This window comes from Pteronotus mesoamericanus, unplaced genomic scaffold (genome assembly GCF_021234165.1).
Source record: "Pteronotus mesoamericanus isolate MK-2021 breed Mesoamerican mustached bat unplaced genomic scaffold, CSHL_Meso_final contig_164, whole genome shotgun sequence".
NCBI classification, from domain to species: Eukaryota; Metazoa; Chordata; class Mammalia; order Chiroptera; family Mormoopidae; genus Pteronotus; species Pteronotus mesoamericanus.
The window spans coordinates 4824932-4852804 of NW_026555065.1; the positions used below are offsets into that span (position 1 = coordinate 4824932).

Genomic DNA, 27873 nt, shown 5'->3' on the forward strand with positions numbered 1-27873 from the left:
AAAGCACGCTGGGGCTTGTTGTCCTTGTGGTGCCCTTCCCTAGGTCCTCCGCGCTACTCTGTTCAGACCCGCCTATTTTCTGTTGCCCCGAACGTTTAGCCTTGTCTTGGCCCTTTTGAAGACCAGGAAGTTGATAAATCGCGGGGCCAGCAGCTGAAAGACGGTGGCTCGGGTGGGACAGTCGCCAGGGATGGCGGAGCGCGAGGATGGAGCGAGTGTCTGGGCTGCTCTCCTGGACGCTGAGCAGAGTCCTGTGGCTCTCGGGCCTCTTTGAGCGGGGAGCTGCCCGGCAGCCCCGGATCATGGAAGAGAAAGCGCTAGAGGTTTATGGTAATTAATTTTACTTAGGGTAGTATTTGGCGTTATTCGTGGAGGCTGGGGGTAACGAGGACCTCACTTGAGGGTTGGGCGTGGCGATTCGGGTTTTTGCTGGATCTCATCGGGAGCGTGGGAAGCGTTTTCTTCGGGGTATTAAGTCACGCGGCAATGTGGGTCTTGGTAGGACCCCGGCTTTTCCTAAAGCTGGGGCAAGCCAAGTCTGGAAGTTTTAAACGCTTCATTTCCCTTGTCTCTCCCACGTCCTAGTGGCAGAGCTGGCGTCTAGGGTGCTTGGTTAGGAAGCAAAGCTGACCTGGTTGCACTACTTGAGCCGTTCCTTTTCTATCCCTGGACTCGCGCTCCTCCTGCCACCGTTGAGGGCACTGCTGTGTGACTGCCGAGTCAGAGACTGGCCCAAAGCTACTGTCACTTTTGCTGCAAAGGCAATAGACAGAGGTCCCCGAGAGAAGAGGACGAGATAGACTCCTCATAGCCGGACCTCGAACTTACTGTTCCTTAACACAGCCAAGCCTGGAGTGCAAAAAACAAAACAAAACAAACAAACAAACAAAAAAACACACCACCACAATTCTCTTTGTAACTCCTCTGACCATCTTCATTGTACAGATGAGGAAATAGAGGTTTAGAATGGTTACACAACTACCTGGATGTCACGCTGCCAGTAAAGAAAAAACTAAAGTCTATCTGTTCTGATTCCAAACCTAGTGCGCTTTCCACCACTTCACAATTGCCCTCTGACTTTCCTTTTAGGATTCTTAAAAAAAAAAAGAAAAAAGATTTTATTTATTTTTTGAGAGAGGGGAAGGGAAGGAGAAAGGGACAGAAACATCGATGTGCTAGAGAAAGGTTAATTGGTTGCCTCTCTCACACCCCCAACGGGGGACCTGACTTCGCAACCCAGGCAAGTTCCCTGACCTGGAATGGAACCAGAGACCTTTCAGTTTTCAGGCTGGTGCTCAACCCGCTGAACCACACCAGAGAGATTATTTTTGAAAACTGAAAAAGTGGACCTAACTAATGTTCAGAGATTCCTGCTGACTAAGGGTGAAAGATATAATCTTAAAAAATACAGATTTAATACAGGTAAGGATTATAGACCAGAAGGAGGAAACCAGGGATGGAAAAGACCTTTGGAGCTGATCTTGTTTACCTCTCTTTTGCCAGAGGCAGAGCCTAATCAACCCCAGCCAGATGATCAATATGAGTGGAATGATCTCCACAAAGTCAATGGACACTTGTCCTGTTGGGCCTCTATCTACAGCTTCTAGTGACAGCAGGGCACTGGGTATACAACTATGGAAGAGAGGGATTATTGTTGTCTTCAAACTTATATTGAGGGGGACAAATATTTACAAATACATCATTTTTTTAATTGTATGCAGTAGAAGGCCATGGACCTGAGAGAGACAGAAATTTAGAGGAAGGATAGATACTAATTCTGATTGGGGATCTGAAAGGACTTTAAGGAGAGCTCACTTGAGTGGGGCCTCGAAGAACTAGGATCTGGACATATAGAGTTTAGAGTGCATATTAAGAAGAAATCTAGAGCAAAAATATTAAAGTGACAATACCATGTTTAGGGAATGGCAGATAGTGGTTTGTGGTTAAAAGTGGTATGGTCAAAAATTGTTTTGGATACTAAAGGTTTATTTATAAAGATTTGACTGTCAGCACAGAACCATAGAAAAATTTTATTCAGGGGAGTAATGTGAGGAAAGCAACATTGCTTTATCTCTAAAAGAAGTCAAATCTCTCAAATCACTAGAAAACTGGAGACATTTAATAGGGGGATGAGAATTAATTTCAGGATTAAGTAGCATAGAAAGACTATAATGCAACCTGTATAGATGAGCCTTACAGAGGAGAGGCATAGGATGAGGGGCAGCAAATTCTCTTTCAAAAAACTTTGTTTCCCTGAGCTCTGGGATGACAGCCTTGTGAAGGAGAAGCAGTGTCCTCTTTTTCCTGCCTCTGTTTTCAAATTCTGTTTCCAATCAAATGATAAGCCATGAGTTGCTATGGAGAAGGTAAATTTGATTGATTTGTTTTTCCCAGCTGCATTTCTGATTGGAGGGGTGCTATAAATAATAGAACAAAATCTCAGACTTGAGAACATCAAGCCCAGTCTGCTTCTGTCCTTTCTACGTCACTACTTCTCTTTAACATTCTCCTTTTTCATCTTTTTCTACAACCTCAGAGTAGGAAGGAAATCTGTCTTCTCCAAAGCCAACCCAGTTTCCCATATCCTTGGTCTCACTTCTGCTTATTTTGCCAGTCTTCCCACCTCCCCTTCTTAAATTTTCAGTCTCTTTTCCTCTATTTGATCCTTCCCTTTGGGCTATGAATCGTACTAATTTCCCTTATCTTTGTCATTGTTCCAGCTTTTTCTAAACCTACTTGTCTTTTCTCTGTCCTTCCCTGCCGGAGCTCTAGAGCTACATTTTCAGTTCCCAGTCACTTCCCATTTTGCAAGCCAACAGAAGCCTTCACCCCTGTACTGAAACTGCTTTCTTACAGGGGACCTGGGTGATAAAGACTTGTTTTGTTTTTGTTTTTTTAAAGGTTTTATTTATTTATTTTTAGAGAGAGGGGAAGGGAGTAAGAAAGAAAGGGAGAGAAACATCAATGTATGGTTGCCTCTTGCGTATCCCCACTGGGGACTTGGCCTGCAACCCAGGCATGTGCCCTGACTGGGAATTGAACCCGCGACTCTTTGGTTTGTAGGCCGGCACTCAAGCCACTGAGCTACACCAGCCAGGGCTCAAAGACCTGTTTTAACTCTTGTCAACCTGAATTTTTCTTCAGCTTTTGATGTTAACCATCATGCCTTCCCTTCTCTGCTTGTTTTTCTTCCTCCTCCTGATGCCTAAACTAGATCTATGGGTCTTTTAAAGTCTCAATACCCAAGCCATACAACAAATCAGTTAAGTCAAAATATCTGGGAATAGGACTCAGAAATTAGTTTTTGTTTATTTATTACTTTATTACTTTTTAGTTATATTTTATTGTTCATGCTATTACAGTTGTACAAATATTTTCCCCTTTGCCCCCCTCCACCCTGTCCCCCACTCCCTCAGGCGATCCCCACACTGTTATACATGTCCATGGGTCATGCGTATATGTTCTTTGGTCATACTGTTCCCTATGCTGTACTTTATATCCCCATGACTATTCTGTAACTACCAATTTGTGCTTTTTAATACCTTCACCTTTTTTGCTCCTCCCCCTGACCCTCTTCCATCTGGTAATCATCAAAATGTTCTCTGTATCTATGATTCTGTTTCTGTTCTGCTTGTTTGTTTATTTTGTCACTGTGAATAGATACGTATTTATATCGCCATTTTATTCATATTTTTGATATTCATAAAGGAGACTCTTTAACATTTCATATAATAATGGTTTGGTGATGATGAACTTCTTTAGCTTTTTCTTGTCTGGGAAGCTCTTATCTGTCCTTCGATTCCAAATGATAGCTTTGCTGGGTAGAGTAACCTTGGTTGTAGGTCTTTGCTTTTCATGACTTTGAATATTCCTTGCCAGTCCCTTCTAGCCTGCGAAGTTCCTTTTGAGAAATCAGTTGTCAGTCTTAGAGAAATTCCCCTGTAGGTACCTAACTGCTTTTCTCTTGCTGCTTTTAAGATTCTCTCTTTATCTTTAACTTTTGGCATTTTAATTATGATGTGTTTTGGTGTAGGCCCATTGGCTTTATCTTGTTTGGGATTCTGCACTTCCTGTACTTGTGTGGCTATTTCCTTCACCAACTTAGGGAAGTTTTCATTCATTTTTTCAAATAGATTTACAATACCTTGCTCTCTCTCTTCTCCTTCTGGCACCCCCATGATGTATTGGGGTGCTTGAAGTTGTCCCAGTGATTCCTTACACTGTCCTCATTTTTTTTGAATTTTTTTTCTTGCTGTTCGATTAGATAAATTTGCTTCTTTATATTCCAAATTGCTGATTTGATTTGTGGTTTCATCCACTACTGTTGTTTCCCTGTAAATTGTTCTTTATTTCAGTTAGTGTATCCTTCATTTCTGACTGGATCTTTTTTTATGTTGTTGAGGTCCTCACTAAGTTCCTTGGGCATCTTAAACCAGTGTTTTGAACTCTGCATCTAGTAGATTGCTTGTCTCCATTTTGTTTAGCTCTTTTTCTGGATTTTTGATCTGTTTTTTCATTTGGACCATTTTTCTTTGTCTCCTCATTTTGGCATCCTCTCTGTATTTGTTTCTCTGTATTAGGTAGAGTTGCTATGTCTCCCAGGTTTGGTAGTGTGGCCTAATGTAGTAGGTGTCCCGTAGGGTCCAGTAGCACAGCCTCCCCTTTTACCCAAGCTGGGTACTCAAGGTGCACCCACCATGTGGGCTGTGTACACCCTCTTGTAGTTGAGCCTTGATTGCTGTTGGCACATCCAAGGTCAGCCATTGCCTGTGTTCTCTCTGGAGTCACACAGCACAAGTTGCAAAGCGATCTGCAGATGGCTGCTGCTTGTGCTGCGATAGGAGGTGCCCAGGCAGGCCAAGGACTACTGCTGCTAGTGCTGGGCCTGGCGCAACTGAGCAAAAAATATGGGGCTCACTGAAGCCAGATGCTGCTTGCTGAGAGACGTTAGGAAAATCTGAAGCATGGGCCAAAGCAAGCTGTTTGTGTGGAAATGCCAGTGACAACACTGGGTGGGGCAGGGCCTCGGAATCACCACTGTGGGGAAAACAGTGTGAGCCAGGATGATGGAATCTCAGATATGGCCCTGGCCTGCAGGCTCTGTGGCTCTGTGGGGGGAGGGCTCAGAAGAGGAACAGTTGCCACTGCCAGCTATTCTGTCTGGGAGAAAGCTGCCCTGCCAGCTCTCACCCTGATACCAGACAATTCACTTCCTCCCCGGATGTGTCTGATGCCTTTCAATCCGCTGCCCTGTGCTAGAGCTCAGAGGGAGTGAGTTTGAGTAAGTCTGTGCATGGGCCCTTTAAGAGGAACTGCTTGAGGCTCCAGCCATTCCTGTCTTCAACAGCCTCCATCCTTGCTGGTTTTTACAGCCAGCAGTTATAGAGACTTATTTTCCTGGCCCTGGAACCCTGCGCTGGGGGGCCTGGTATGGTGCTGGGACCCCTTGCTCCTGAGATATCTCTCCCAAATTTTATGTGCCACACATTGGTGTGGGACCAGCCTGTTGCATGTCTCCACCACTCCTACCAGCCTTGATGTGGTTACCTCTTTAATTTTGTAGCTGTAGGACTTCTATTCAGCTATATTTCTGACGGTTCTAAATTATGGTTGTTCTATAGTTTAGTTATACTTTTGATGTGGTTTTGTGAGGATGTGAGCCATATTTACCTATGCTGCCATCTTGACCAAAAGTCCCAGTTTTTGTTTTTTTACAGTTTTCCCAGTGATTCCATTGTTGAGCCAAGGTTGAAAACTACTGTTCTACTCATTCTTCCTTGTGAACCTCGTAGGTTCAACAGCCACTGTAGCCTTGGTGCTCTCTTAACCTTATGTTCATGGTTCATTGTTTGCTGGAATGTACCATTGGTTTGTTCCTTAAACAAAATCATTATAAATAAAATTAAAATCATTTGCCATAGCCCCCACTCAAATTTATTCCTGTGTTCTGTTGTTTTAATTCTATCAGTGTTCTCCCAGACACTTACACTTAAAATCGGGGCCCTCGCTTTGTGTGGCTCAGTGGCTTGAGCACTGGCCTGTAAACCAAAGGGTCACCAGTTCCATTCCCACTGTAGGGCCCATGCCTGGGTTGCAGGCCAGGTCCCCAATAGGGGGCGCACGAGATGCATCCACACACTGATGTTTCTCTCCCTCCCTTCCCTTCTCTAAAAATAAATAAAATCTTTTTTAAAAAAGATTCTTTAAAAAAAATCTGAGTCTTTTCCTTTCCTTCTTTGCTACATTTAAATAGTAGTCAAATTCTGTTGATTTTGCCTCAGAAATTACTTCTTCCTCTCTCTCCTCTCTGTTACCATTGTTAGGTGCCTGTTTTAGGCCCTGCTTTTCTGTTGGTATCCCTGGCTCTGCTCTTTAGTTCTGTGTCTCTTATCTGGTGGATGAATTACCAGTTGACACTGTAATGGTGTCCGTGTCACTCCATTGTTCAAAACTTCTTGAGGACATTCTGTGCCTTGGTGGTTTGGCCCAAGCTCTTCTATCCTCTTCATTTATACTGGGTTCCAGGCAAACTAAATTTCTGGTTCTTAACTTTCTTTCACCCTAAAGGTTGATTATTAAACTGTCACCCATTTTTAAAGGCCTGATTCAGATTCCACATTCATAAATCCCGATATTGCTTTCTCGTAAGCTAAAAGTTACTTCTTCCTCATGAGCTTCTATGATGCTTTCCCCATTCTTGTTTTCTCTCTGCAATGTTGAATCCAAGACACTGGATATCATCTAATAATAATCCAAGAAAACAGTTTTCTCAAAAGGAAACTGGTAGTGGAAATTCCTGTCAGAAATCTGTGGAGTTACTCTAGTCTTTGCCTAAATACAAAGAAGAGTGTGCTTTTTGATTAGGAGTGGCAAAATCATCCATATTTAGAATATTTGTGTTTTTACATAATACCTTGTCTGTTTTGATTCTTTAGATTTGATTCGAACTATCCGGGACCCAGAGAAGCCCAATACTTTGGAAGAACTGGAAGTGGTAACGGAAAGTTGTGTGGAAGTTCAGGAGATAAATGAGGAGGACTATTTGGTTATTATCAGGTTCACGCCAACAGTACCTCATTGCTCTTTGGCGACTCTTATTGGTAAGGTTTTGTACACATATATATTTAATTCTAAATTATTCTAGCTGATACTGACCCACAAGAGAAATTAGCATCATGTATCGCAACTTTATGGTTTACAGAGTATTTTCATGTACACGTGGCCCATATTTGTGGGTTCCACATCGGTGGATTCACCTAACCAGGGATCAAAAATATTTGAGGGAAAAAAAGTGACGTTTTTCTGAAATGTACTACATGGCTAGACCTAAGATGGTTGCATCTGTACTCAATGTGTTCAGACATTTTTTCTTGTCATTATTCCCTAAACAATACAATGTAACAACTATTTACATAGCATTTACATTGTATTAGGTATTATGAGTAATCTAGAGATGATTTAAAGTAAACAGGAAGGTATGTATAGGTTATATGCAAATACCATGCCATTTTATATAAGGGCCTTGAGCACCCATGAATTTTGATATACTGGAGGGGTCCTGGGACCAATTTCCTGTGGGTACTAAGGGACGACTGTGTGGCTACTGAGGGACGGCTGTATCCATCTTCTGTACTCCTCACAATTAGCTTATGAGAGCGTCAGTATTGTATTATCTTCATTTTATAGATGAGGAATCAGAGGTTCAGAGAGTTTAAGCTCAGAATCATATAGCCAAGAAGTGGCAAAACTGAGACTCAAACCCAGATCACCTGACTTCATATGTGTTTCTCCTTTAGGTGCTGCTTCCCTTAGGTGTACATGCCTACAGTTAATGGAGAGTGGGTGTGGGCCATATCTCTTCTCAGTTTTGGAGACTGAAATGGATGCTGTCAGACTAGCACTAGTGCCATCACTGTCTTCTCCTTTTAAGCTGTTCTGTTGGCATCTGTGTAATAAGGGCAGATGTTCTGGCGAGAGGGTATTTTTTTGAGATAATTTTGTATTTGAGAGGCTGCATTTCCACTGTCTTGGATTAGTTAATAGTAAGATATACAATAGGCATGTATAGGTGTCTACCTATTATATACATTGTAAAGAAAATAAAGGAATTTTATTTCAAACCAAATCTTCATCAGTAGCCAATTGATTAAATAATCAGTGATGTTATGTATATTAGCAATGGAATATTGTGCAGCAATAAAAAAACAATGGAGATGCTCTCCAGGTACTAATATGGAAAGATCTCGTTAATATACTGTTAGGAAGTAAGAGCAGTTATATAACATTGTGACATTTGTGTAAAAAAAGACAAAAATGTACATTGTATTTGATTGCATATGCATAAAGAATACCTAAGAAAATGAATAGCTGTGGTTGGGGAAGGGCAGTACTGGTGGTGGGAACTGGTCAGATGGAGGACAGGATGCGAGGGAGACTTTAATGTATACTTTTTTATATAAGATGGGGCAAAGTAGGTTTACATTTGTGAGTACATGAAACAGTTTATTCTTGTATTATTATTTATTAATTATTGTATTATTTTCCATACGAACAATTGTAAACCTACAACCTACTTTGCCCCACCCTGTATTTTTAAGTTTTTGAACCATGGGAACATATTGCCTATTAAAGACAGACGAGTTTATAAAAAGGATTGAACAGGGAAATATTTTATTATTGCTCCCACTATCATTGTGATTTCTGTGTTTCTCTTCTCACTTGTTGACCTGGGATTCCTCTATTAGTGGTTTCCAGCCTTTGGGCTACATCTTATCTTGAAGGTCCATTAAACCATAGATACTATTGTAGTTATTAAAATTCCAATGCTAGAAAAAGCATTGTTGAATTCTTACTTACTTTTTGTCATTGGACAAATTCTGAAGCAACCGATATTGAAAGTACTGCTGTTATCCTGATATGAAGGAGGTGTCTTAAAATATTTTGATGTATAAGAATCCTTAAATAGATGGTTCATTACTCTACTGTAAGAGCCTATTGCAAATTGATTTTTCCAATGTAACATTTATTTTGTGTTTTTTTCAATTTTAAAAGTAACATGTTTGGCAATAATTTTGAAACTACAAAAGCATAAAGAGAAAGTAAAAGTCAGTTGTTATAAAAAATTATGTGTAACCCCCACAGGTTTTTACAGCCAGAGGTTTTGAGGCTGTCTTTTCCCATGCTGGAACCCTGGGTTGCATGGTCTGTCTTGCTTCCCTGTTCCTCCCAGTTTACCTGCACGCATATGTGGGACTGCCAGCTGCTGTCTTGCCCGCCCAGTCCTCCAGCTGCCACCTTGCTGGATGTCCTACTACCAGTCTAGAAGAATGTTTCTTCTTTAATTCTTTGCTTGTTGGACTTCCATGCAGTTTGATTACCTGGCAGTTCTGGTGGTTTTTTGTTTTTAAATTTGTCGTTGCCCTTCTTTTGGTTGTGTGAGGAGACAAAGTATATCTGCCTACGCCTCCATCTTGGCTGAAAGTCTTTATTCCTCATTAAATGTTATTCAGTTATATAGTTACAATGGTTACATGCTAATCTCAAAAATATAGTATAATATTTATAACCTATTTAAACTACTTCTGACTTTTCACAATTATAACTAATACTGTAATGAACAACTTTACCACTAGTTTTTGCATCAGGATAAATTTTTAAAAATTAATTAACTTATTGATTGATTTTAGAGAGAGAAACTTTTTTTTTTATTTTTGTTTAACTATTACAGTTGTCCCAGTCTTTCTGCCTTTGCCCTCCTCTGTACTGTCCCCTCCCCATTCCAACAGTTGCTTCTTGTATGTACCCTGACTAGAGATCAAACCTACAACCTTGGCATATCAGGACAACACTCTAATCAACTGAGCTACCTGGCCAGGGAGAGGGTTAAAAATATTTATACCATATGGCCCAATAATTCCACTTACAAGAATTAATCAATACATTAAATATGTTTATGTATATATAAATTACTCCTATGCCTTTTGGCTAAGATCAAGTGTAAAAGATATAGATAAGAATAAATATTTTTAATCATCTGGGTATGTATTAGCAAATCCTCATTAAAAAATTTTTATTCTGGCCCAGGAACTAAAAAAATAATTCCATTGAAGGAAATAGTGGCAAGTACAAAACATTTATGGTAAAGTTATAATAATGAAATCTGGAAGAAACTATAGTATCTAATAAATGACATCAATATGATGGGATTTCATATTTCTGTTAAAATAATGAATATAATCAAGGAATCAAAATATCTGTGAGAAATGTATAAAAAAACTTGAAGATTAACTTGAATTTAATTATTATGGCAGTTATTGAAAAAACTTTATAGGGTTGAGAGAGCACATAAAATAAAAATAACTATGTAAAGGTGCCAAGGTTAGATTATGGTTGATATCTTAGATCTGTTGGAAGTTTTTTGTGTTTTTTTTTTTAATTTGAATAGATGATTGTTTATTTTTTTTAGGGAAATTTTTAAAATTATACTTTATTGATTATGCTATTACAATTGTCCCAATTTTTGCCTCTTTACCCCCCTCTACCCAAGCACCCCCATGGGTCACGTGTATAAATTCTTTGGCTACTCCATTTCCTAAACTGTACTTTACATTGCCATGGCTATTCTGTAACTACCTATTTGTACTTATTAATCTTTTCTCCTCTTCATCCATCCCCCCAACACCTCCTCCCACCTGGCAACTGTCAAAACATTCTTCATATCCATGATTCTGTCTCTGTTCTTGTTTGCTTAGTTTGTTTTTTAGATTCAATTGTTGATAGATATGTAGTTTTGGCCATTTTATTGTTCATAGTTTTGATCTTCTTTTTCTTAAATAAGTCCCTTTAACATTTCATATAATAATGATTTGGTGATGATGAGCTCCTTTAGGCTTTCCTTGCCTGGGAAGCTCTTTATCAGCCCTTCAGTTCTAAATGATATCTTTGCTGAGCAGAACAATCTTGACTTAGCTTCATGCTTTTCATATTACTTGCCAGTCCCTTCTAGCCTGCAAAGTTTTTTTTGAGAAATCAGCTGCCAATCTTATGGGACCTCCCCTTTGGTAAGTGACTACTTTTCTCTTGTTGCTTTTAAGAGTTTTCTCTTTATTTTTAACCTTTGGTATTTTAATTATGTTGTATCTTAGAGTGGACCTCTTTGTATCCATCTTGTTTGGGACTCTCTCTGTTTCCTGGACTTGCATGCCTGTTTCTTCAACAAGTTAGGGAAATTTTCTGTCATTACTTTTTTCAAATAGACTTCTGATTTCTTACTCTCTTTCTTCTCCTTCTGGCATCCCTGAAATGCAAATTTTGGAATGCTTGAAGTTGTCCCAGAGGCTCCTTACACTATCCTTGTTATTTTGGATTCTTTTTTCTTCTTCTTCTGTTTAGTTGTTTTTTGCTTCCTTATGTTTCAAATCATTGATTTGGTGCTTGGCTTTACTCACCCTACTGTTTGTTTCCCTGTAAATTGTTCTTTATTTCATTTAGTGCAGCCTCTGTTTCTGACTGGATCTTTTTATGCTGTTGAGGTCCTCACTAAGTTCCTTGAGCATCCTTGTAACCAGTGTTTTGAACTCTGCCTCTGATGGTTACTTATCTCCATTTCATTTTGTTCTTTTTCTGGAGTTTTCATCTGTTCTTTCATTTGCACCATGTTTCTTTGTCTCCTCATTTTGGCAGCCTCCCTGTGTTTGTTTCTATGTATTAGGTAGAGCTGCTATGACTCCCTGTCTTGGTAGCATGGCCTAATGTAGTAGAAGTTCTGTAGGGTCCAATGGCACAGATTCCTCTATCATACAAGCTGGGTACTCAAGGTGCGCCCTTCATGAAGGTCGAGTACACCTTCCTATTGTTGTCGAGCCTTGATTGCTGTTGACAGGTCAGGGGGAGGGTTTTATCCAGGCCAGTCAGCTGCAAGGCCTGGCTATGACCACTGACCACCAAACTTCACCCTCTGTGGAGGATCAGCTGTGCAGGGGTAGGGTGGGGGTGCTCCTATATGGTCTGTAGCTGTCCACTGTGTGCGCAGGCCCTGGGTTTCCCAGGTGGGGCAGGCCCAGGTCGGCCCCTATCTGTGTTTTGCCCAGGGCTCCTTGCCTGAGCTATAAAGCAATCTGAGATGGCTGCTGCTTGTGCTGGGCTTGGAGATTTCCACGTGAAGCCAAGCGTGAATCTAGTCTGGCTGCTGCTAGTGACAGGTCTGGGGCCACTTAGTAAGAGGTGCAGGTCCGGGATGCTCACTGAGGCCAGCTGTTGCTTGTTTGAGAGGATTTAGGAAGTTGTGAAGCATGACCCAAGACCATTCATTCATATGGATAAGCCACAGTTAACAGTTTGGGTTGGTCTGTAAGTTGGGTGGGATGGAGTCTCCGGAGAGCTCGTGGCAGGACAAAGTGTTAGCCAGGTTGATGGAATTTCATATGGCACTGGCCTGCTGGCTCTGTGTCTCTGTTGGGGGAGGGGTCAGGAAAGGGAATGGCCTCTGCCTACGTTTCTGTCTGGGAGAAAGCTATCCCCTGCTCCCGCCTTGATGCCAGACGCTTCAATTCCTCTCTGTATGCTACTGGTTCCTTTCAAGCTGTGACCCTAGTGCCAGAGCTCAGAGGGAGTGAGTCTGAATAAGTCTGTGTGTGGGTTCCATAGGAGGAACTGCTTGGGGCCCCAGAAGTTTCTTCCACTGACTGAATCCCTGGTGGTTTTGGCAGCCATAAATTATGGGGACTTATCTTTCTGGCACTGAAGCCCTGGGCTCGGGGACCTGGTGTGGGGCTGGGACTCCTCACTCCTGATATATCTCTCCCGAATTTTTATCTACCACACGTGGGTGTGGGACCAGCCCACTCCTTGTCTCTGCCTTTCCTATCAGTCCGGATGGATGTTGTTTCTTTAATTTCGTAGTTGTCAGACTTCCATTCAACTTGACTTCTGATGGTTCTGAGGGATGATTGTTCTATATTTTAGTTGTGATTTTGATGTGGTTGTGCACATAGGTGAGCCATATTTACTTATGCTGCCATCTTGACCATAAGCCTTCTAGATCTTTACAAAATTTTGTCGCTTTTCTGATACAGGTTTTAGTTAAGACCCTTTTTACATGGTAGTATAGCAGTATATCATAGTAATTGTGTTCAAACAACATGATTGGGAAACTGGATAAGAGCCCTCTTACTGGCTGATGTATTGGGAGGCATTTCCTATGAACAGGTAGTACTAAGCAAGGAAAGGCACCTGAGTAAGAGTTCCATCCTGATTGCTTAGGTCGTCACCTACTCAGATTTACCCTGGTAAGCAATTACAAAGACAAGGAAGGCTCAAAGGGAATGAGTAGGCAAGGCAGAGAAAACAGCTGATAGTCATTTGTGTTGAGTTAGTCTAGATAAGAATGACGGGAAGGCATGTATGGCCCGGATGTGAAGGGCATAAGATTTGGAATGGGAAGGTCTAGAATAAGTTTCTAGCTCTGCCACTTGTTAGCTTTGTGATGTTTAACAAATCACCTATCTTGGATCTTGTCTTTAAAATGAAAATGATAAAATAGCATTAGCTATCGTTTATTGGATACTTACTGTGTGCCAGTACTGATTTAAGTATATTGTATAAGTTTATTTACTCCTAGCAACCTTATATGTAGTGGTGCTATCATAATACTTGTTTCAGAGGAGCTCAGAAACGTTAAGTAACTTGCTTGAGGTCACACAGCTAGTGTGTAGTGGAGCTTCTTTTGAACTCAAAGTAACTATCTCAGTTATGCTACACAGCCTGTCGTGAATTGTAAAATAGTTACTATTACTTAAGGGGTGAAACACCTACCAGCAATCACTAGAACACATGAGGATGCTCAGGTGGTACCCAGCTAACAAGGAGATAATGTCAGGGCAGAGGGAAGAGAGCTCTCCAGATAGGCTAAAGGAATACTCTTAAAGAAATTACATATTTTCATTAGAGTTCCTTAATATGTATAATGGAATTACTATATTCTAGATTCTTAATTTAGCTCCAGTCTCATTATACCTCATCTAATCCTTTCACTTATTCTGGGATTTTTAAAATGGTTCTGTTAGAAAACCTACTGGTGCCTAGAAGACCAAAAGCAAATTAATTTCCTACTTCCAAAAAAACAGGTAGTCTTTAACAGTTGTATTTTGCTGTGTTGGGCTGGTTTGGGGGTTTGTTATTATTGTTTATTTTTAATCAAATCAAAATACTAAGAAATATTCCTTATACCATAACAAGACCTAGGTATTAGTTGAGAAAGGAAATGCTCCAAATAAAAGCCTGCAAAGTCAAAACTCTGTAGTGAAACACTTTCTCTTCATAATAAGAGCAGTTTGATATATCTTCTGTGTTTAGGAGTGTAGTTTATGATTCATTTCATATTTTGAGGTGGGGAAGAAGTGGAACATTGGCACTGAGGATCCGTTCCAAGTCCAGATTTAATTTCTCTTCTAAGTCTCAACTGGAAAAAAAAATTATAGAACTGTGTCTTGGCATCGGTGTGATAAACTAAAGTTCAGAGGAACTTATTTTAGGAAAACACCTTTGTATCTTGCAGGCATGGAGGATTCCAGCTTTGAGAGATTTCTTGTGGTCCTTTTTAAGTGCCTCTTACTTGGTTTTAAATTTTTATGTGGCCCGGCCAATTGTGGGCATTCAGTAAAGTTTAATGAGTGAATTGACCTTTGCTTGTAGGCGAATTGATATAGTAGAAAGCACCCAGGCTTTGCAGTAATCTAGGGTTCCAATCCTCACTCTGCCACTTTACTAGCTCAGTGACCTTGGGCAAGTTACATTGTGACCTTGGTTTCATAATTTGTAGACTGGGGTTGATAATACCTAGCTCACTGGATTATTATAAGAGATATGTAAGACTATATCTATGTTAAAGTTGCTAGCATGGTGTAACACTAAAGGAAACCTACAATGGATTGAGTCAAAGCTGTTTTCTACTCCTCTATTATATGGAGATACCTGGACATAGCTGTATGCTCTTTCAAAAACCAGTAAAAAAGGGATAATTGGGGCTTTTTTTTGTTCCTTCCCAGGATTGTGCTTAAGAGTAAAACTTCAGCGGTGTTTACCATTTAAACATAAGGTAAGGAAGATGTTTTTTGTTGTTTTATAACAGTTTTATGGAGGTTTAATTCAAATTATATAATTCACCTATTTAAAGTGTACAGTTTAATAGTTTTTAGTATATTCACTGAATTGTGCAAAATCACTACTGTTGATTTTTTCTTTTAATTTTATTGGTTATATTTATTGATTACATTTGTCCTGATTTTTTCCCCCTTTATCCCCCTCCACTCAGCACCTCCCCACTCCCTCAGGCAGTCCCCTCACCAGTGTTCATGTCCATGGGTCATGCATGTATGTGAGTTCTTTGGCTACTCCATTTCCTCTACTGTACTTTACGTCCCCATGGCTATTCTGTAACTGCCTATTTGTACTTAATCCCCTCCCCTCTTCACCATTTCTCTCACACCCCTGTCCTGTGTGACAACCATCGAAACACTCTATGTATCCATAAATCTGTCTCTGTTCTTCTTGTTTGGTTAGTTTGTTTTTTAGATTCAGTTGTCGATACATATGTATTTTTTGCCATTTTATTGTTCATAGTTTTGATCTTTTTATTAAGTAAGTACCTTTATCATTTTATATAATAATGGTTTGCTGATGATGAGCTCCTTTAGTTTTTTTCTTGTCTGGGAAGCTCTTTATCTGCCCTTTGATTCTAAATGATAGCTTTGCTGGGTACAGCAATCTTGGTAGGTCCCTGCTTTTCATGACTTGGAATATTTCTTGTCAGCCCTTTTTAACCTGTGAAATTTCTTTTGATACATCAGCTGACAGTCTTATGGAGCTCTTCTGTTGGTAACTAACTGCTTTCTCTTGTTGCTTTTATCTTTAACTTTCGGCATATTAATTATGATGTGTCTTGTTACCAAACAGCAAGTTGGGTCCTGCTACCCACCGCCTCCCTCTGGGCAAAATTCTGAGACAAAAGGTTTGGGGATGAAAGGAATCTTTATTCAAACGCAACACAGTTTTGGAATAATATCTTTCCACATACATTAGTCACAGTGTTAATCACTTAAGCCTATCAATTAAGGCTAAACTCTTTAACTCTTTAGTTAACAGCTTTAATCACTTAGGAATTCAGTTAAGGCTAAAATCTTTAACATCTCTGTTCTATCATTCCCCTGTTAGTTTGTAATTATCTTACTTCTGTAAGATTAGTTTACAAACTAAAACAACATAAGATACAAAAGCTGCACAATTTTGGAAGAATGGCAGGCTTCTGCCTCAGACCTTGTCCCATCTAGAACACTGAAAGATGAATAACCCTGCCATCCTCTGCCAGGCCAGCTTGATCCTAGGCTGCACCTGGAGTTTCTTCTCCCATCCAAAATTCCATCTTTTGGGAAACAAAAGCAAGTTGCAGCGTGATCATCCAGGCATCCTTGAAGAAGAGATCCCCAGAGCCAGCCTCGTCCCTTTTTTTATTTTAGGTCTTCAGCCCCTAATTCCATTACCTCTGGAGGCACTCAGCTTCTCAGCCAGTCCTGTCCTAGATGTTTACCATTGCCTCACGCAGCTTCCCACGGGCCCCTCTCGTTCCTCCCCCGCAGTGATCTAATCAGATCTCTTTGTATCGTCTTGGCAGGCATCCATCTTGTTTGGGATTCTGTGCTTCCTGGATTAGCCTGTCTGTTTCCTGGACCTAATTAGAGAATTTTTCTTTCATTATTTTTTCAAATAGATTTCTAGTTTCTTGTCCTTTCTGTTCTCTTTCTGACACCCCTATTATGCGAATTTTGGAACACTTGAAGTTGTCCTAGAGATTGCTTCCACTATTCTCATTTTTTTGGATTCTTTTTTCTGCTTGTTGTTCTGATTGGTTGTTTTTTGCTTCCTTATGTTCCAAATCATTGATATGATTCTCAGCGTCATCCACTCCACTGTTTGTTTCCCTGTAAGTTGTTTTTTATTTCAATGAGTGTAGCCTGTTTCTGACTGGATCTTTTTTATGCTGCTGAGGTCCTCACTAAGTTCCTTGAGCATCCTTATAACCAGTGTTTTGAACTCTGCATCTGACAGATTGCTTATCTCCATTGTGTTTAGTTTCTTTTCTGGAGTTTTGACCTGTCCTTTCATTTGCACCATGTTTCTTTGTCTGCTCATTTTAGCGGCCTCCCTCTGTTTGTTTCTATGTATTAGGTAGAGCTGTACGTCTCCCAGGTTTGGTAGCATGGCCTAATGTAGTAGGTGTCCTGTAGGGTCCAGGGGTACAGCCTCCAGTTTCACCCCTGCTAGGTACTCAAGGTTCACCCTTCATGAAAGCTGAGCACATCCTCCTCTTGCAGTTGAGCCTTGGTTGCTGTTGGCAGATTAATGGGAGGGATTTACCCAGGCCATTCACCTGAAAGGACTGGCTGTGATCACGGACCACTAACCTCCACCCTCTGTGGAGGATCAGCTGTGCAGGATCAGGGTCTTGGTGCTCCAACAGGGCCTGTAGCTTTTCATGGGGTGCACAAGCCCTGGGATTTCTTGGATGGTGCAGGCCAAGGTCAGCCCCCACTTGTGTTTTTCCCTGGGCCACCCTACCTGAGCTATAAAGCAATCTGAGGTGGCTGCTACTTGTGTCAGGATTGGAGAGTGTCAGGTGAAGCCAAGCTGTGAATCTAGGCTGGCTGCTGCTAGTGATAGGTCTAGGGCCACTTAGAGGTGCAAGAGGTACAGGTTCTGGATGCTCACCGAGGCCAGCCGTCACTTGTTTGAGAGGACTTAGGAAGTATTGAAGCATGATCCAAGGCCAGCCATTCATATGGATGTCATGGTTAACAGTTTGGGTGGGCTCCTAAGTCCAATGGATGTAGTTTTTAGGGGATCTCTGGGACAGGGCAAACAGTGTTAGCCAGGTTGAGGAGTCTCAGATACGGCACTGGCCTGCCATCTCTGTGGCTCTGTGATGAGAGGGCTCAGAAAAGGGACAGTGGCCTCTGCCTGCATCTCTGTCTGGGAGTAAACTGCCCTGCAGCTCCCACCTTGATACCAGACACTTCAGTACCTCCCTGTAAGCCACTGGTACCTTTCAAGCTGCTTCCCTAGTACACGAGCTGAGAGGGAGAGAGTCTGAGTAAGTCCATGTGTGGGTTTTTGCAGCCAGAAGTCATAGGGACTTATCTTCCTGGCCCTGGAACCCTGGGCTGGGGATCCTGGTGTGGGCTGGGACCCCTTGCTCCTGAGATACCCTTCCCCAATTGTTACCCACCACACATGGATGTGAGACCATCCCATTCCGCATCTCTATCCCTCCTACCAGTCTGGATGGATGTGGTTTCTTTAATTCATAGTAGTCAGAGTTCTATTCAGCTCGAGTTCTGATGGTTCTAAGTGATGGTTGTTCTAAAATTTAGTTGTAATTTTGATGTGGTTGTGCACAGAGGGCAGCCATGTTTACCTGTGCCACCACCCTGACCAGAAGTCTAGCTTTAATTCTACCTTAATGATTTTTGACAGTGATCCTGGTCCAGCTGCCACTGATGCCACCATCTGGCACAGGAGTTCAGGTCCAGGCAGGTCCATGGCTCCTACTACTATTAATTTAGGAAGATTTTCATCATTCCAATAAGAAACCCTGTTATCAAACAGTGACTCCCGACTTCTCCAAACCCTCCTCCATCCCTCGGCAACCACTAATTTACTTTTTGTCTCCACAGATTTGCCTAGTCTGGACATTTCATTTTAATGGAGTCATACAGTTTGTGATCTTTTAAGACTGGCTTCTTTCTCACAGAAAAATATTTTCATAACATCCATATTGTAATATGTATCAGTATTTTGTTCCTTTTATGGCCTCATACTGTTCCATTGTGTGGATATACATTTTATTGTTTATCAGTTGATAGACATTTGGGTAGTTTCCACCTATGTTTAACTTTATGAGGAACTGTCAGACTGTTTTCCACAACTGTTGCACCATTTTACATTTCCCGGCCTTGTATGAGAGTTTTGATTTCCCACATCCTCGCCAACACTTGTCTCTTTCATTATACCTATCCTACTGGGTTAAAGTGATATCTCATTGAGGTGTTGATTTGCATATCCCCAATGGATAATAATGTTGAGCATTTCTTTCACGTGCAAAAAATCTGAAACCAGACAAGATCCACTTACCAAGGACCACAAGAAACGTCTCAAGTTTAGAATCTTTTATGCCTGCAAACTACCAAACCAGCTGCTTGGTTACCCTGAAGTATAGTTCGTATAGAAATAGCAGGGTAAATGCTTGACTCTTCTTTATTTACCATTTTTCAGAATAATGAGTCATGCATAATTTTAAACCAAAGGAAATGAGTATGGAATGATTTTATATGTTACTCTGTTACTTGGTTGTCTAGAATAAGAATTAGTATTTTGCAACTAGGGGAATTTATATGGTGTTTCATCTTTCAAAAGACGGGACTAGGGCATGCTGCCTCTTGACAGCTGGACCCAGCCTACTGCCCGGACTGGCACTGAGGAGCCTGGGGCCAGCTGGAGGTGCGGGGGCCCCAGAGCCACCTCCTTTCACTGCATGGGCCCCGCAGTACAGTACCAGTGGCCTGGCATGTCCCCAGGGAGCCGGACACCCATGGCTGGCTTTCAGATGGGACCGCTGTGGTCTCCCCATTTGGCACAACTACTCCACTTCGACCTGGCATGCCACCCACCAAGATGGACCCATTACAGAAATGCCTGCTTGTGTCCCAGCTCCAGCCCCTGATGCCTGCACAGCTACAGGGGTGAAAGAAGGGGAAGATGGAGATAAAGTTCTACCTCAGCGAATTCAGGAGCTTGTCCCAGAGTCTCAGGTGTACATGGATCTCTTGGCTTTTGAGTGGAAGCTGGACCAGACCATTGCTCACAAGCAGATGGAGATCCAGGAGGTCATCAAAAAGCCTCTAAAGCAAAAAATGAAAGCTGCACATTTATATTTCCAGTAAGTTCAGTCCCAGCAAGGTCACAGTGCAGGTACCGTAGGGCCCCCTGGGGGAACTTCAGCAAGAGACAAAATGGCTTCCTGGAAATTCCTAGTGGAGGGAAAATTCCCGGATGATTCTAGCAAACAAGAGGAAGTTCTTGTCCTTCTTTAAGAGCCTCATCATTGATCTAGACAAGGAACTGTGTGGGCCTGATAACCACCTGGTAGAGTGGCATCAGATGCCCACCACGCAGGAGACAGATGGCTTCCAGGTGAAACAGCCCGTAGACCTCCACATGAAGTGCACCCTCCTGCTCTTGCTGAATCATCAGCCTCCCCAGTACAAGCTGGACTCCGGACTGGCGAGGCTGCTGGGAGTGCACACACAGACGCGGGTTGCCGTCATGCAGGCCCCGTGGCTTTACATCAAATACAGCCAGCTGTGGGACAGGCACGAGCACAAGTACATCAGCTGCAACTGTCATTTCCGCCAGATCTTCAGTTGTGGTCAAATCTGTTTCTGTGAAATTCCCATGAAGCTGACTCAGTTGCTGCAGCATCTGGACCCCGTTTTCATCAACCATGTCATTAACATGGGCCGTAATGACCAGAAGAAGACAGCCTATTATGACATTAATGTGGACCTCCTCAAGGCCCAGATGAGCACTTTTCTGGCCTCTACCACCAATCAGTAGATTACCTCCTCTAATGTCAAGATCCATGAGACCATTGGATTCATCTATCAGCTGAAGACCCAAAGGGATTTCATGCCTCAGCTTTAGCACCTACCCCCAGGACTTAATCCAGGAATGGCTCTGTCCCCAGCTCCGAAGTCTCAATATCATCACTGATGTGATTGGGAATCCTGAGAAGAAGAGATGAGCTGCTTTCTGTCACTGGCCCTGGGCCCAGGAAGCAGGGAGAAGGCCCATCTTTGCCAAAGTGCAGGAGCAAAGGTGGAACAGATGCTGCAAATTCACCTGACCTGACTGTTCAGGGATCCCTTCCTTTCCTCCCAGCCCTGGAACCATCCTCTCCTCAGCCTGGAAGGGACCACCATCTGAGGCTGAGACACAGGATCAGGAGGGGACTGAGCGGTATTTCATGTCACCCTCTGCTTCTTAGCTTTAGTTTTATAAATGTAGTGATAGAATTCCTTGTTGCTCGGCTCCGCAAAGCCTGAATACTTCCTTTGTTGGCTTTAATTGGGTTCACAACTGATGCCTCTCCCCCTGCAGGCAGGCCCAGGTAGTACTCCTGGAGGCCTAGCTTTGACATTGTAATGGAGATGTTTCAATATGAAAGGCCACTGGCTTTGTTTGTTTACAGACGCCCCCTTCGGACAAGCAAGTGCCCTAGCTGGCTCTGGGGAGCAGGGCAAGGAAGAGGGGGCACAGCTTACATTTAATCTTAGCCTTTCTAAATCAGTGTTCTTTGCCATGCCTACCAGCCCAGCCTTGCTGCTGGGTTTTCCCTTTCTTTTGGGTATTTACACTACTTGGGGAGCAGGCTCTTCTCTGCAAGAGCCACTTTTTTTGTACAGGGGATCAGTTGGGGTTTTTCAGGGAGCCATATTCGGTGCCTCCTCCCTTATTTTCTTTCCTTAGTCTACGTAAGCAGCTCTGGCTGCCTCATCTCCTGGGATCCCAGAGGGGCTGCCACCCCAGCTCTTGGGCCCAGGGTTCTAAAGCCTCCTGGAGGAAGGAGACACTCAAATTCCCTGGCATTGCCTTGGGTGTCGGGGGGAGGGGAAAGAGGGGAGAACTCGTTGCCATTTGGAGCCTCGTAAGGAGGTTGGGGCTAGGGCTTGGAAACTGCTACGTTAGGCAGGTTTGGAAGTTTCCAAATGAATCCTTGTTTATTGGTGGTACACCCCTCACCCCTCCAAAACAAACAAACAAACAAACAAACAAACAAACCAGACTAGATAATCTCTAAAGTCTCTTTTAGTGATGATATGCTATGATCTTTTTTCACTCATGGAAAACATCTCAGTAGTAAATAAGAATATAAGAATTAGTTCATATGCTCTGATGTTCTTTGGAAAGTAAACATGTCTTTACCATATAGCATGATTTATTTACCCCAAGATTTGCAGTCATTTTGTGGGTTTCACTCAAAAGCTGTGGTTCGTGGAGGATAGCTTATCTGAGGGAGTGAGTGCAGCAGAACCAGGAGGGATAGCTTACCAATATTGTACTTGAGAATAAATTTATCAGTATAAAAGTGGATGAGAAAAGGAGGATAATGAAAACTGTATACTGTGATCCTGTTTTTATAAAATAAGAAATAAAGGAATGTCCAACCTTGAGGTGTATGTGTATGTGAAAAATGTGTTAGACTATGGGGGTACAGAGGAAAATATGGAAGAAGCTATACTAGAGTATTAATGTGGCTTTCTTGGAGGGTGAGGCAAGAAGCAAGTTTAGCTACTGATTTGGGAGGGAGAGTTAGAGTTCAGGAGAGGGATATCATAAGTAAAACATATGAGATCTTATTTGTATAAAATTATATTAGTTTGTATCAAAAAAAAAAGGAATGCCCCCCTGCAGACCTTTCCCAGGTAACCAGAATTTTAAAACTTCATTCCAGCCCTTGTTTTAGAGAAGAATCTGAGGGATTCATTCCTAAGTCTTTGGTGGTAGAAACAGGATTTGGACTTTTATCCCTAGACTCCTAATCTTAAATCCATTATATATTCCACCCACTCCTCATTTTAGAATGCTTTAAATGTTTTGCTTTTAATATTTTTTCTTCCTAGTTGGAAATCTACATTTCTGAAGGAACCCACTCAACAGAGGAGGACAGTAAGTGAATATTGAGTCATTATTAAAAACAACCTCAGGTAGTACTTCGTTTTGGATACCAGGTTATTCTACCAGCCAAGTATCTATTGGGCCTTTTGCAAAAAGTGCAGAATCAATTATTAGTTCTTCCTTGAGTAGTGGAAACAGGCGTTTCATGGAAGTAATTTTTTCAGTAGGACCCTGGGTGAATTAGAGTTAGTCTCTGGGAACATCAACTGGTTTAGGCCAGTGGTCACACCTCTATAAAGAACATCCAGCTCTAGGAACTTAGACTCGGAAGCTCTGAAGAGGACTTGATTCTTTTCTTTGCTGGCAGGATAGAGAGTTGAGTACTTGAAATTAAAGATCTAGTGAACAAAATTTTAGGGAATCTTGGGGTAGGTGTTGTCTTTCTGGGTTAATGTGTTAAAATGGGAGTGGGGAACCTTTTTTAATAGAGGACCTCAGGCCTACACAGAGAAGTCAATCAGTAGCTTCTTAAAAATAACAGATGTAAGGTTTGGGAAGAGCAAAAGGCAAAATGTTCCATATAACCTATGGGTTACATTAAAAACAGAACAGACTTTTATCTACAAGTGATAGAGTGCAAATAATACGTACATTTACGTGCATGTTGTGCTTAGCTTTCATCACTACCAGTAAGCTAAGCAGTTGGAAAACAGCAGACAAGGCAAAGAAAGGGACAGAAATAGAATAAGAGCAACAGTAATACTTACAGAAGAAGAGAGTGACTCAAAAGCACACACAGCAGGAGATGCACAAAAAAAACAAACACAGAGGAGAGTCACAGAGCAGGAAGGAAGCCGACTGCTTTCAAAACAGTCCGTGCAGGAGACTTCCTAGGTACCGACACGAAGACCGCTAAAACCATGTCCTATTTTCACAGTTCTAAACTTGTAGAATATTTTACTCCTCATGCATTAAATTTATTCAGATCCCATAAACTGATGGCTACCTCTTAATTTAAAACAGTTTAGGTACCCTAACTCTGCTCTTGTTTTGAAACTCCACTTAATTATGGGATTTTATAATAGCATAATATTACTGCTTTTAAAGGATCTTTTTATTTAAGTATTTATTGAGCGCTTTCTATTAAGTGTGGGCACAATTTGACCTTTGGGATACATACATCCTGGCCATTGTGCAGTCTACATTGTAGTAGGAAGAAACAGAAAGAATTGCATTTGTTTATATAGGAATATATATGGTTTCTACATGTGACATTTTAGCAGGATCCCAGAAAAGTTAGCCCATGTTAAGAATATGGACATCTGTCTTTTGACCTCTTCTATTAGAATTGTTTTTAGCAAATTACAGGCAACTGATAGGGGCCAATACCTTTATTATATGAAGATCTGTGCAGACTGGTTAAAAAAAAGACCTGGGAGAGTAATAGAAAAAGACAGAAAGTTCACACAAGACGAGCTAATAAATAAACATGGGAGAATGCCACTATTAATCAAGAAATTGCAAGTTACAACAATAATTGGAACTATTTTCACCTCCCATTTTATATGTGTATATGTAGATTTGGTTTTTGTTTTAAATAATACCGGATATTTCTGCAAAAGTGATAGCTCATGTATTGCTGTTGAACATATAAATTAGTAAAAAGAAAAAAAATTGGGAAATAATTCAGTTATATCATTCAAATGATAAAAATAGTCATATCCTCAAATCTAAAAAACCCACTTGGAAGAATCTTCCTAAAAAGAAGGCTATATGTTTAAAGGTGTTCCTTGTAGCATAGTCTTTGTAATTTATTTTTTATTTTTTTAAATTTTTTTTTCTTCATAATTAATTTAGAGCACTTAACAATTTTTGCTGTGTTAAGTAACTGTGTAGTTTAAAAAATAGGTTTAGGGGGTAAAAAGAGCAGTATTCAAAATTGTATTCACCCCGAGTGTGACATATTGAAATATGTATATGCACAAAGACTAGAAGGAAAGAAATGAAACTAGTTTTGGCAGAATAGTAGGATTACAGGGGATATGTTTCTTGTTAACTCTCCCTTCCAGAATTTATGAATAATTAACCAAAATCAGCATTAATGTCTCAAGGAGTTAAATTCTCTATTTTAATGGCCTAAGAAAAATACTGTTAGTTGCTGTATGTTGACACAATTCTGCTAATTTTTATCTGTGTGTTTTGCAGTCAACAAGCAGATAAATGACAAAGAACGAGTGGCAGCTGCAATGGAGAACCCCAACCTACGGGAAATTGTGGAACAGTGTGTTCTTGAACCTGACTAATAGCTGTTTTAAGAGCCATTGAACTTTGTTTGATATGTTTGTTTAAAACTCTTTGTAAAATGTAAAAGACTCATGTCTAATACATAGGTGATTTATACCTCAAAGCATTTTTTAAAGGATGCAAGATTTAATATAAGGTAGTACCTAGTTTGTTCAGTGTATAACATTCTCAGGATTTGTAACACTTAAATGATGAGACAAAAATATTTTCTAGTTATTATATGTAAAACAAGTTGCTATTTTTCTGATGCCCATTCTGATACAACTGCTTTTCATGTCAAATATTTACTGTGCCCAAATGCATTCAATTTAAATCTGTAAAATAAAACAGAAGTGATTCTTGTAATGACATACCTTAGAATTTTTTTTTTTTTAGTCCATACCCAAGGACATGCTTATTGATTTAGAGGGGAAGGGAGGGAGAGAGAGAGGGAGAGAAACATCCATGTGAGAGAGAAACATCAATCTATTGCCCCTTGTAGGTGACCAGGGACCAAACCTGCAACCTAGGCATGTGTCCTGACCAGGTACACGCTCCAACCAACTGAACTGCACTGCCCAGGGCCATCTTAGAATGTTTTATTGAATTGTAAACTCAATGTAAATGTTGACTGTAAGATATTTACAAAGCTTTAGTTTGTAGTTATTATGTGGAACAAGGGATCTGAGAACCAAAAAGGAACCTTAAGATCAGGCGGAGGCCCTGCCCCGCTTCAAGGAGAGTCCTGGACCCACTCATAGATGAGGAACAAACGTGGAGAGGGCCCGACGGCAAACATAATTTTGAAGATGTAGAATTTCCCAAAGCAGTTTTAATTAAAACAACCTATATTTATAGTCTTGTTAACTTACTTTGTTCAGTTTGTTTTAGGGGATAATGGTCACTTTAAGTAACAGGGTGTGGTAATTAGCCTCCATGATGGCCCCCAATGGTCCTTGATTGCTGGTATTCTTGCCCTTGTGTAGTTTCCCTCCGTATTGAATCAGAACTGGTCAATGTGACTAAATAAAGAATCGGAGGTGACAGTATGTGACTTCTGAGGCTGGATCATAAAAGATGTTGCTGCTTTCACCTTGACCTCTTGGGTTGCTCGTTCCACGGGAATGCAGCCGCCAGGTCATGAGAACGCTGGTGCAGCCCTGTGCAGAATTCCAGTGGAGAGGCATTGAGTCCTGTAACTAACAACCAGCACCAACCTACAAATCATGTGAGTGACCCATGTTGGGAGCAATCTTCCAGCCATCAGCAGGCCGATATCTTGACTGGAGCCTCACGAAACCCTGGGCTGGAACTGCCTAGCTAAGCCACTCCTGAATTCCTGACCCAGAGAAGCTGTGAACAGTAATAAATGTTTATTTATGCCACCAAGTTTTGGGGTAATTTGTTATGCAGCAATAAGTAACTAACATACAGCCTATTAGAATGGAACTCTTCTCCCTCAATTTTAATTGAGGGTACTAAAGGGGAAACAGGAGAGCTTGTTTCATGGCTCTTGAGTCCCTTTATCTACTTCAAGAATGAAAGTTTTGAGAGAACAGAGGATTTGGTAAGAAGATTGATGAAGAGATTTCTTTGGATAAACCTGTTGGCTGTGCTGAGTTCCAATCTCCATTTTGGCAGAAGGGTAGGGAAGTGACTCCTTTTACCACCACAGGCTGAGGAGGAATTCAAGGGGACAACTCAGAGTTTGGAAATGTGTTCTCTGCAATTAGGTTACCCAGAAAACTGGAGCCTGACTTGGGACTGAGAAAGAAAGCAAAAGTGGGCTAAGGCTGGCATGCCTCTCCTGCCTAGGAAATCTATGGGGTGAGAAAAAGGCAAAGCCAACTATTTTGCGGATAGTTCTTTCTCGTGGCCAGGGGTGCATGCATTCTTCCTGTGGACCATGCTGTGGGGTCATACCTGATATTGTCCAACAGGCTGTCAGCAGAGCTGAGGAGACCTCAGCAGAAAGGTTCTTGAATGTACTGCCTGCTGCCCAAGGGCTGACGACAAGACAGTGAGTGAACAGCTAGGGTGTTGATGCATCTGCCAGGGTCAAGGGAGCGCAGTAGGAACTTCTGGTAAGATCATGAAAGTGTGAACCCAAGAAAAAGCCAGCTCCCACTGCCATGCAGGCCCAGAGAGCACAGAGCCAACCAGGTAAGTAAGAACTGCTTACTCCCTAGTGTTCCTCGCTCAGCTTCCGAGGCAGTGGTAGAACTGCTAGCACTGAAAAAGAGGAAAGAAGAGAGCAAAGGGCTCCATCCCATTGCTCTGTGATATGTTTCAGGCCTGAAGCCAGCTCACATTAGCAAAGGAGTTCATGCCAAGTTTGTAGTTTTGACAATTAGATGTGACTAGATACTCTATTTTTTTAAAAAAGATTTTATTTTCTAGAGAGAAGGGAAGGGAGATATATCCATTGGTTACCTCACACACCCCCAGCTGGGAACCTGGCTCACAACCCAGGCATGTGCCCTGACCGGGAATTGAACTGGTGACCTTTTGGTTCACAAGCTGGCGCTCAGTCCACTGAGCCACACCAGCCAGGGCTAGACTGGATACTTTATTGCAATGAAATCATATGGTTAAATGTGACAGGAAGACTGACACATCATGTGTCTGCCTAAATCTTCACCCCTTGACAGAGGAAGATCATAACAAAGTTTCAAATGATAGTAGGGGACAAAAATAAAACTAATTCTTACACCACACACAGGTAATGGAAGTCCTCTTAAGCCGTCTCGGCTTCTGTTAAGGCTCTGCCCTGTGGGGATGTCTTCGCACAGCTTTATCCCTGAGTTCTCCCTCTCTTTTGAGATTGTTAAAAATGCTGCTGTCAGAGAAGCCACAGGCATTATC

General features: G+C 41.5%; 1 protein-coding gene and 1 pseudogene across 1 annotated transcript; both read left to right on the forward strand.

Annotated features, from left to right (window-relative positions):
- On the forward strand, window positions 1–27873 carry CIAO2A (cytosolic iron-sulfur assembly component 2A). Its single transcript, XM_054565298.1, has 5 exons — window positions 1–330; window positions 6936–7100; window positions 15045–15094; window positions 22731–22776; window positions 24931–27873. Exons 1-5 carry the CDS (start codon window positions 207–209, stop codon window positions 25026–25028), a joined length of 483 nt encoding a protein of 160 aa, XP_054421273.1. The 5' UTR covers window positions 1–206; the 3' UTR covers window positions 25029–27873.
- On the forward strand, window positions 19431–20953 carry LOC129064417 (SWI/SNF-related matrix-associated actin-dependent regulator of chromatin subfamily D member 2-like; annotated as a pseudogene).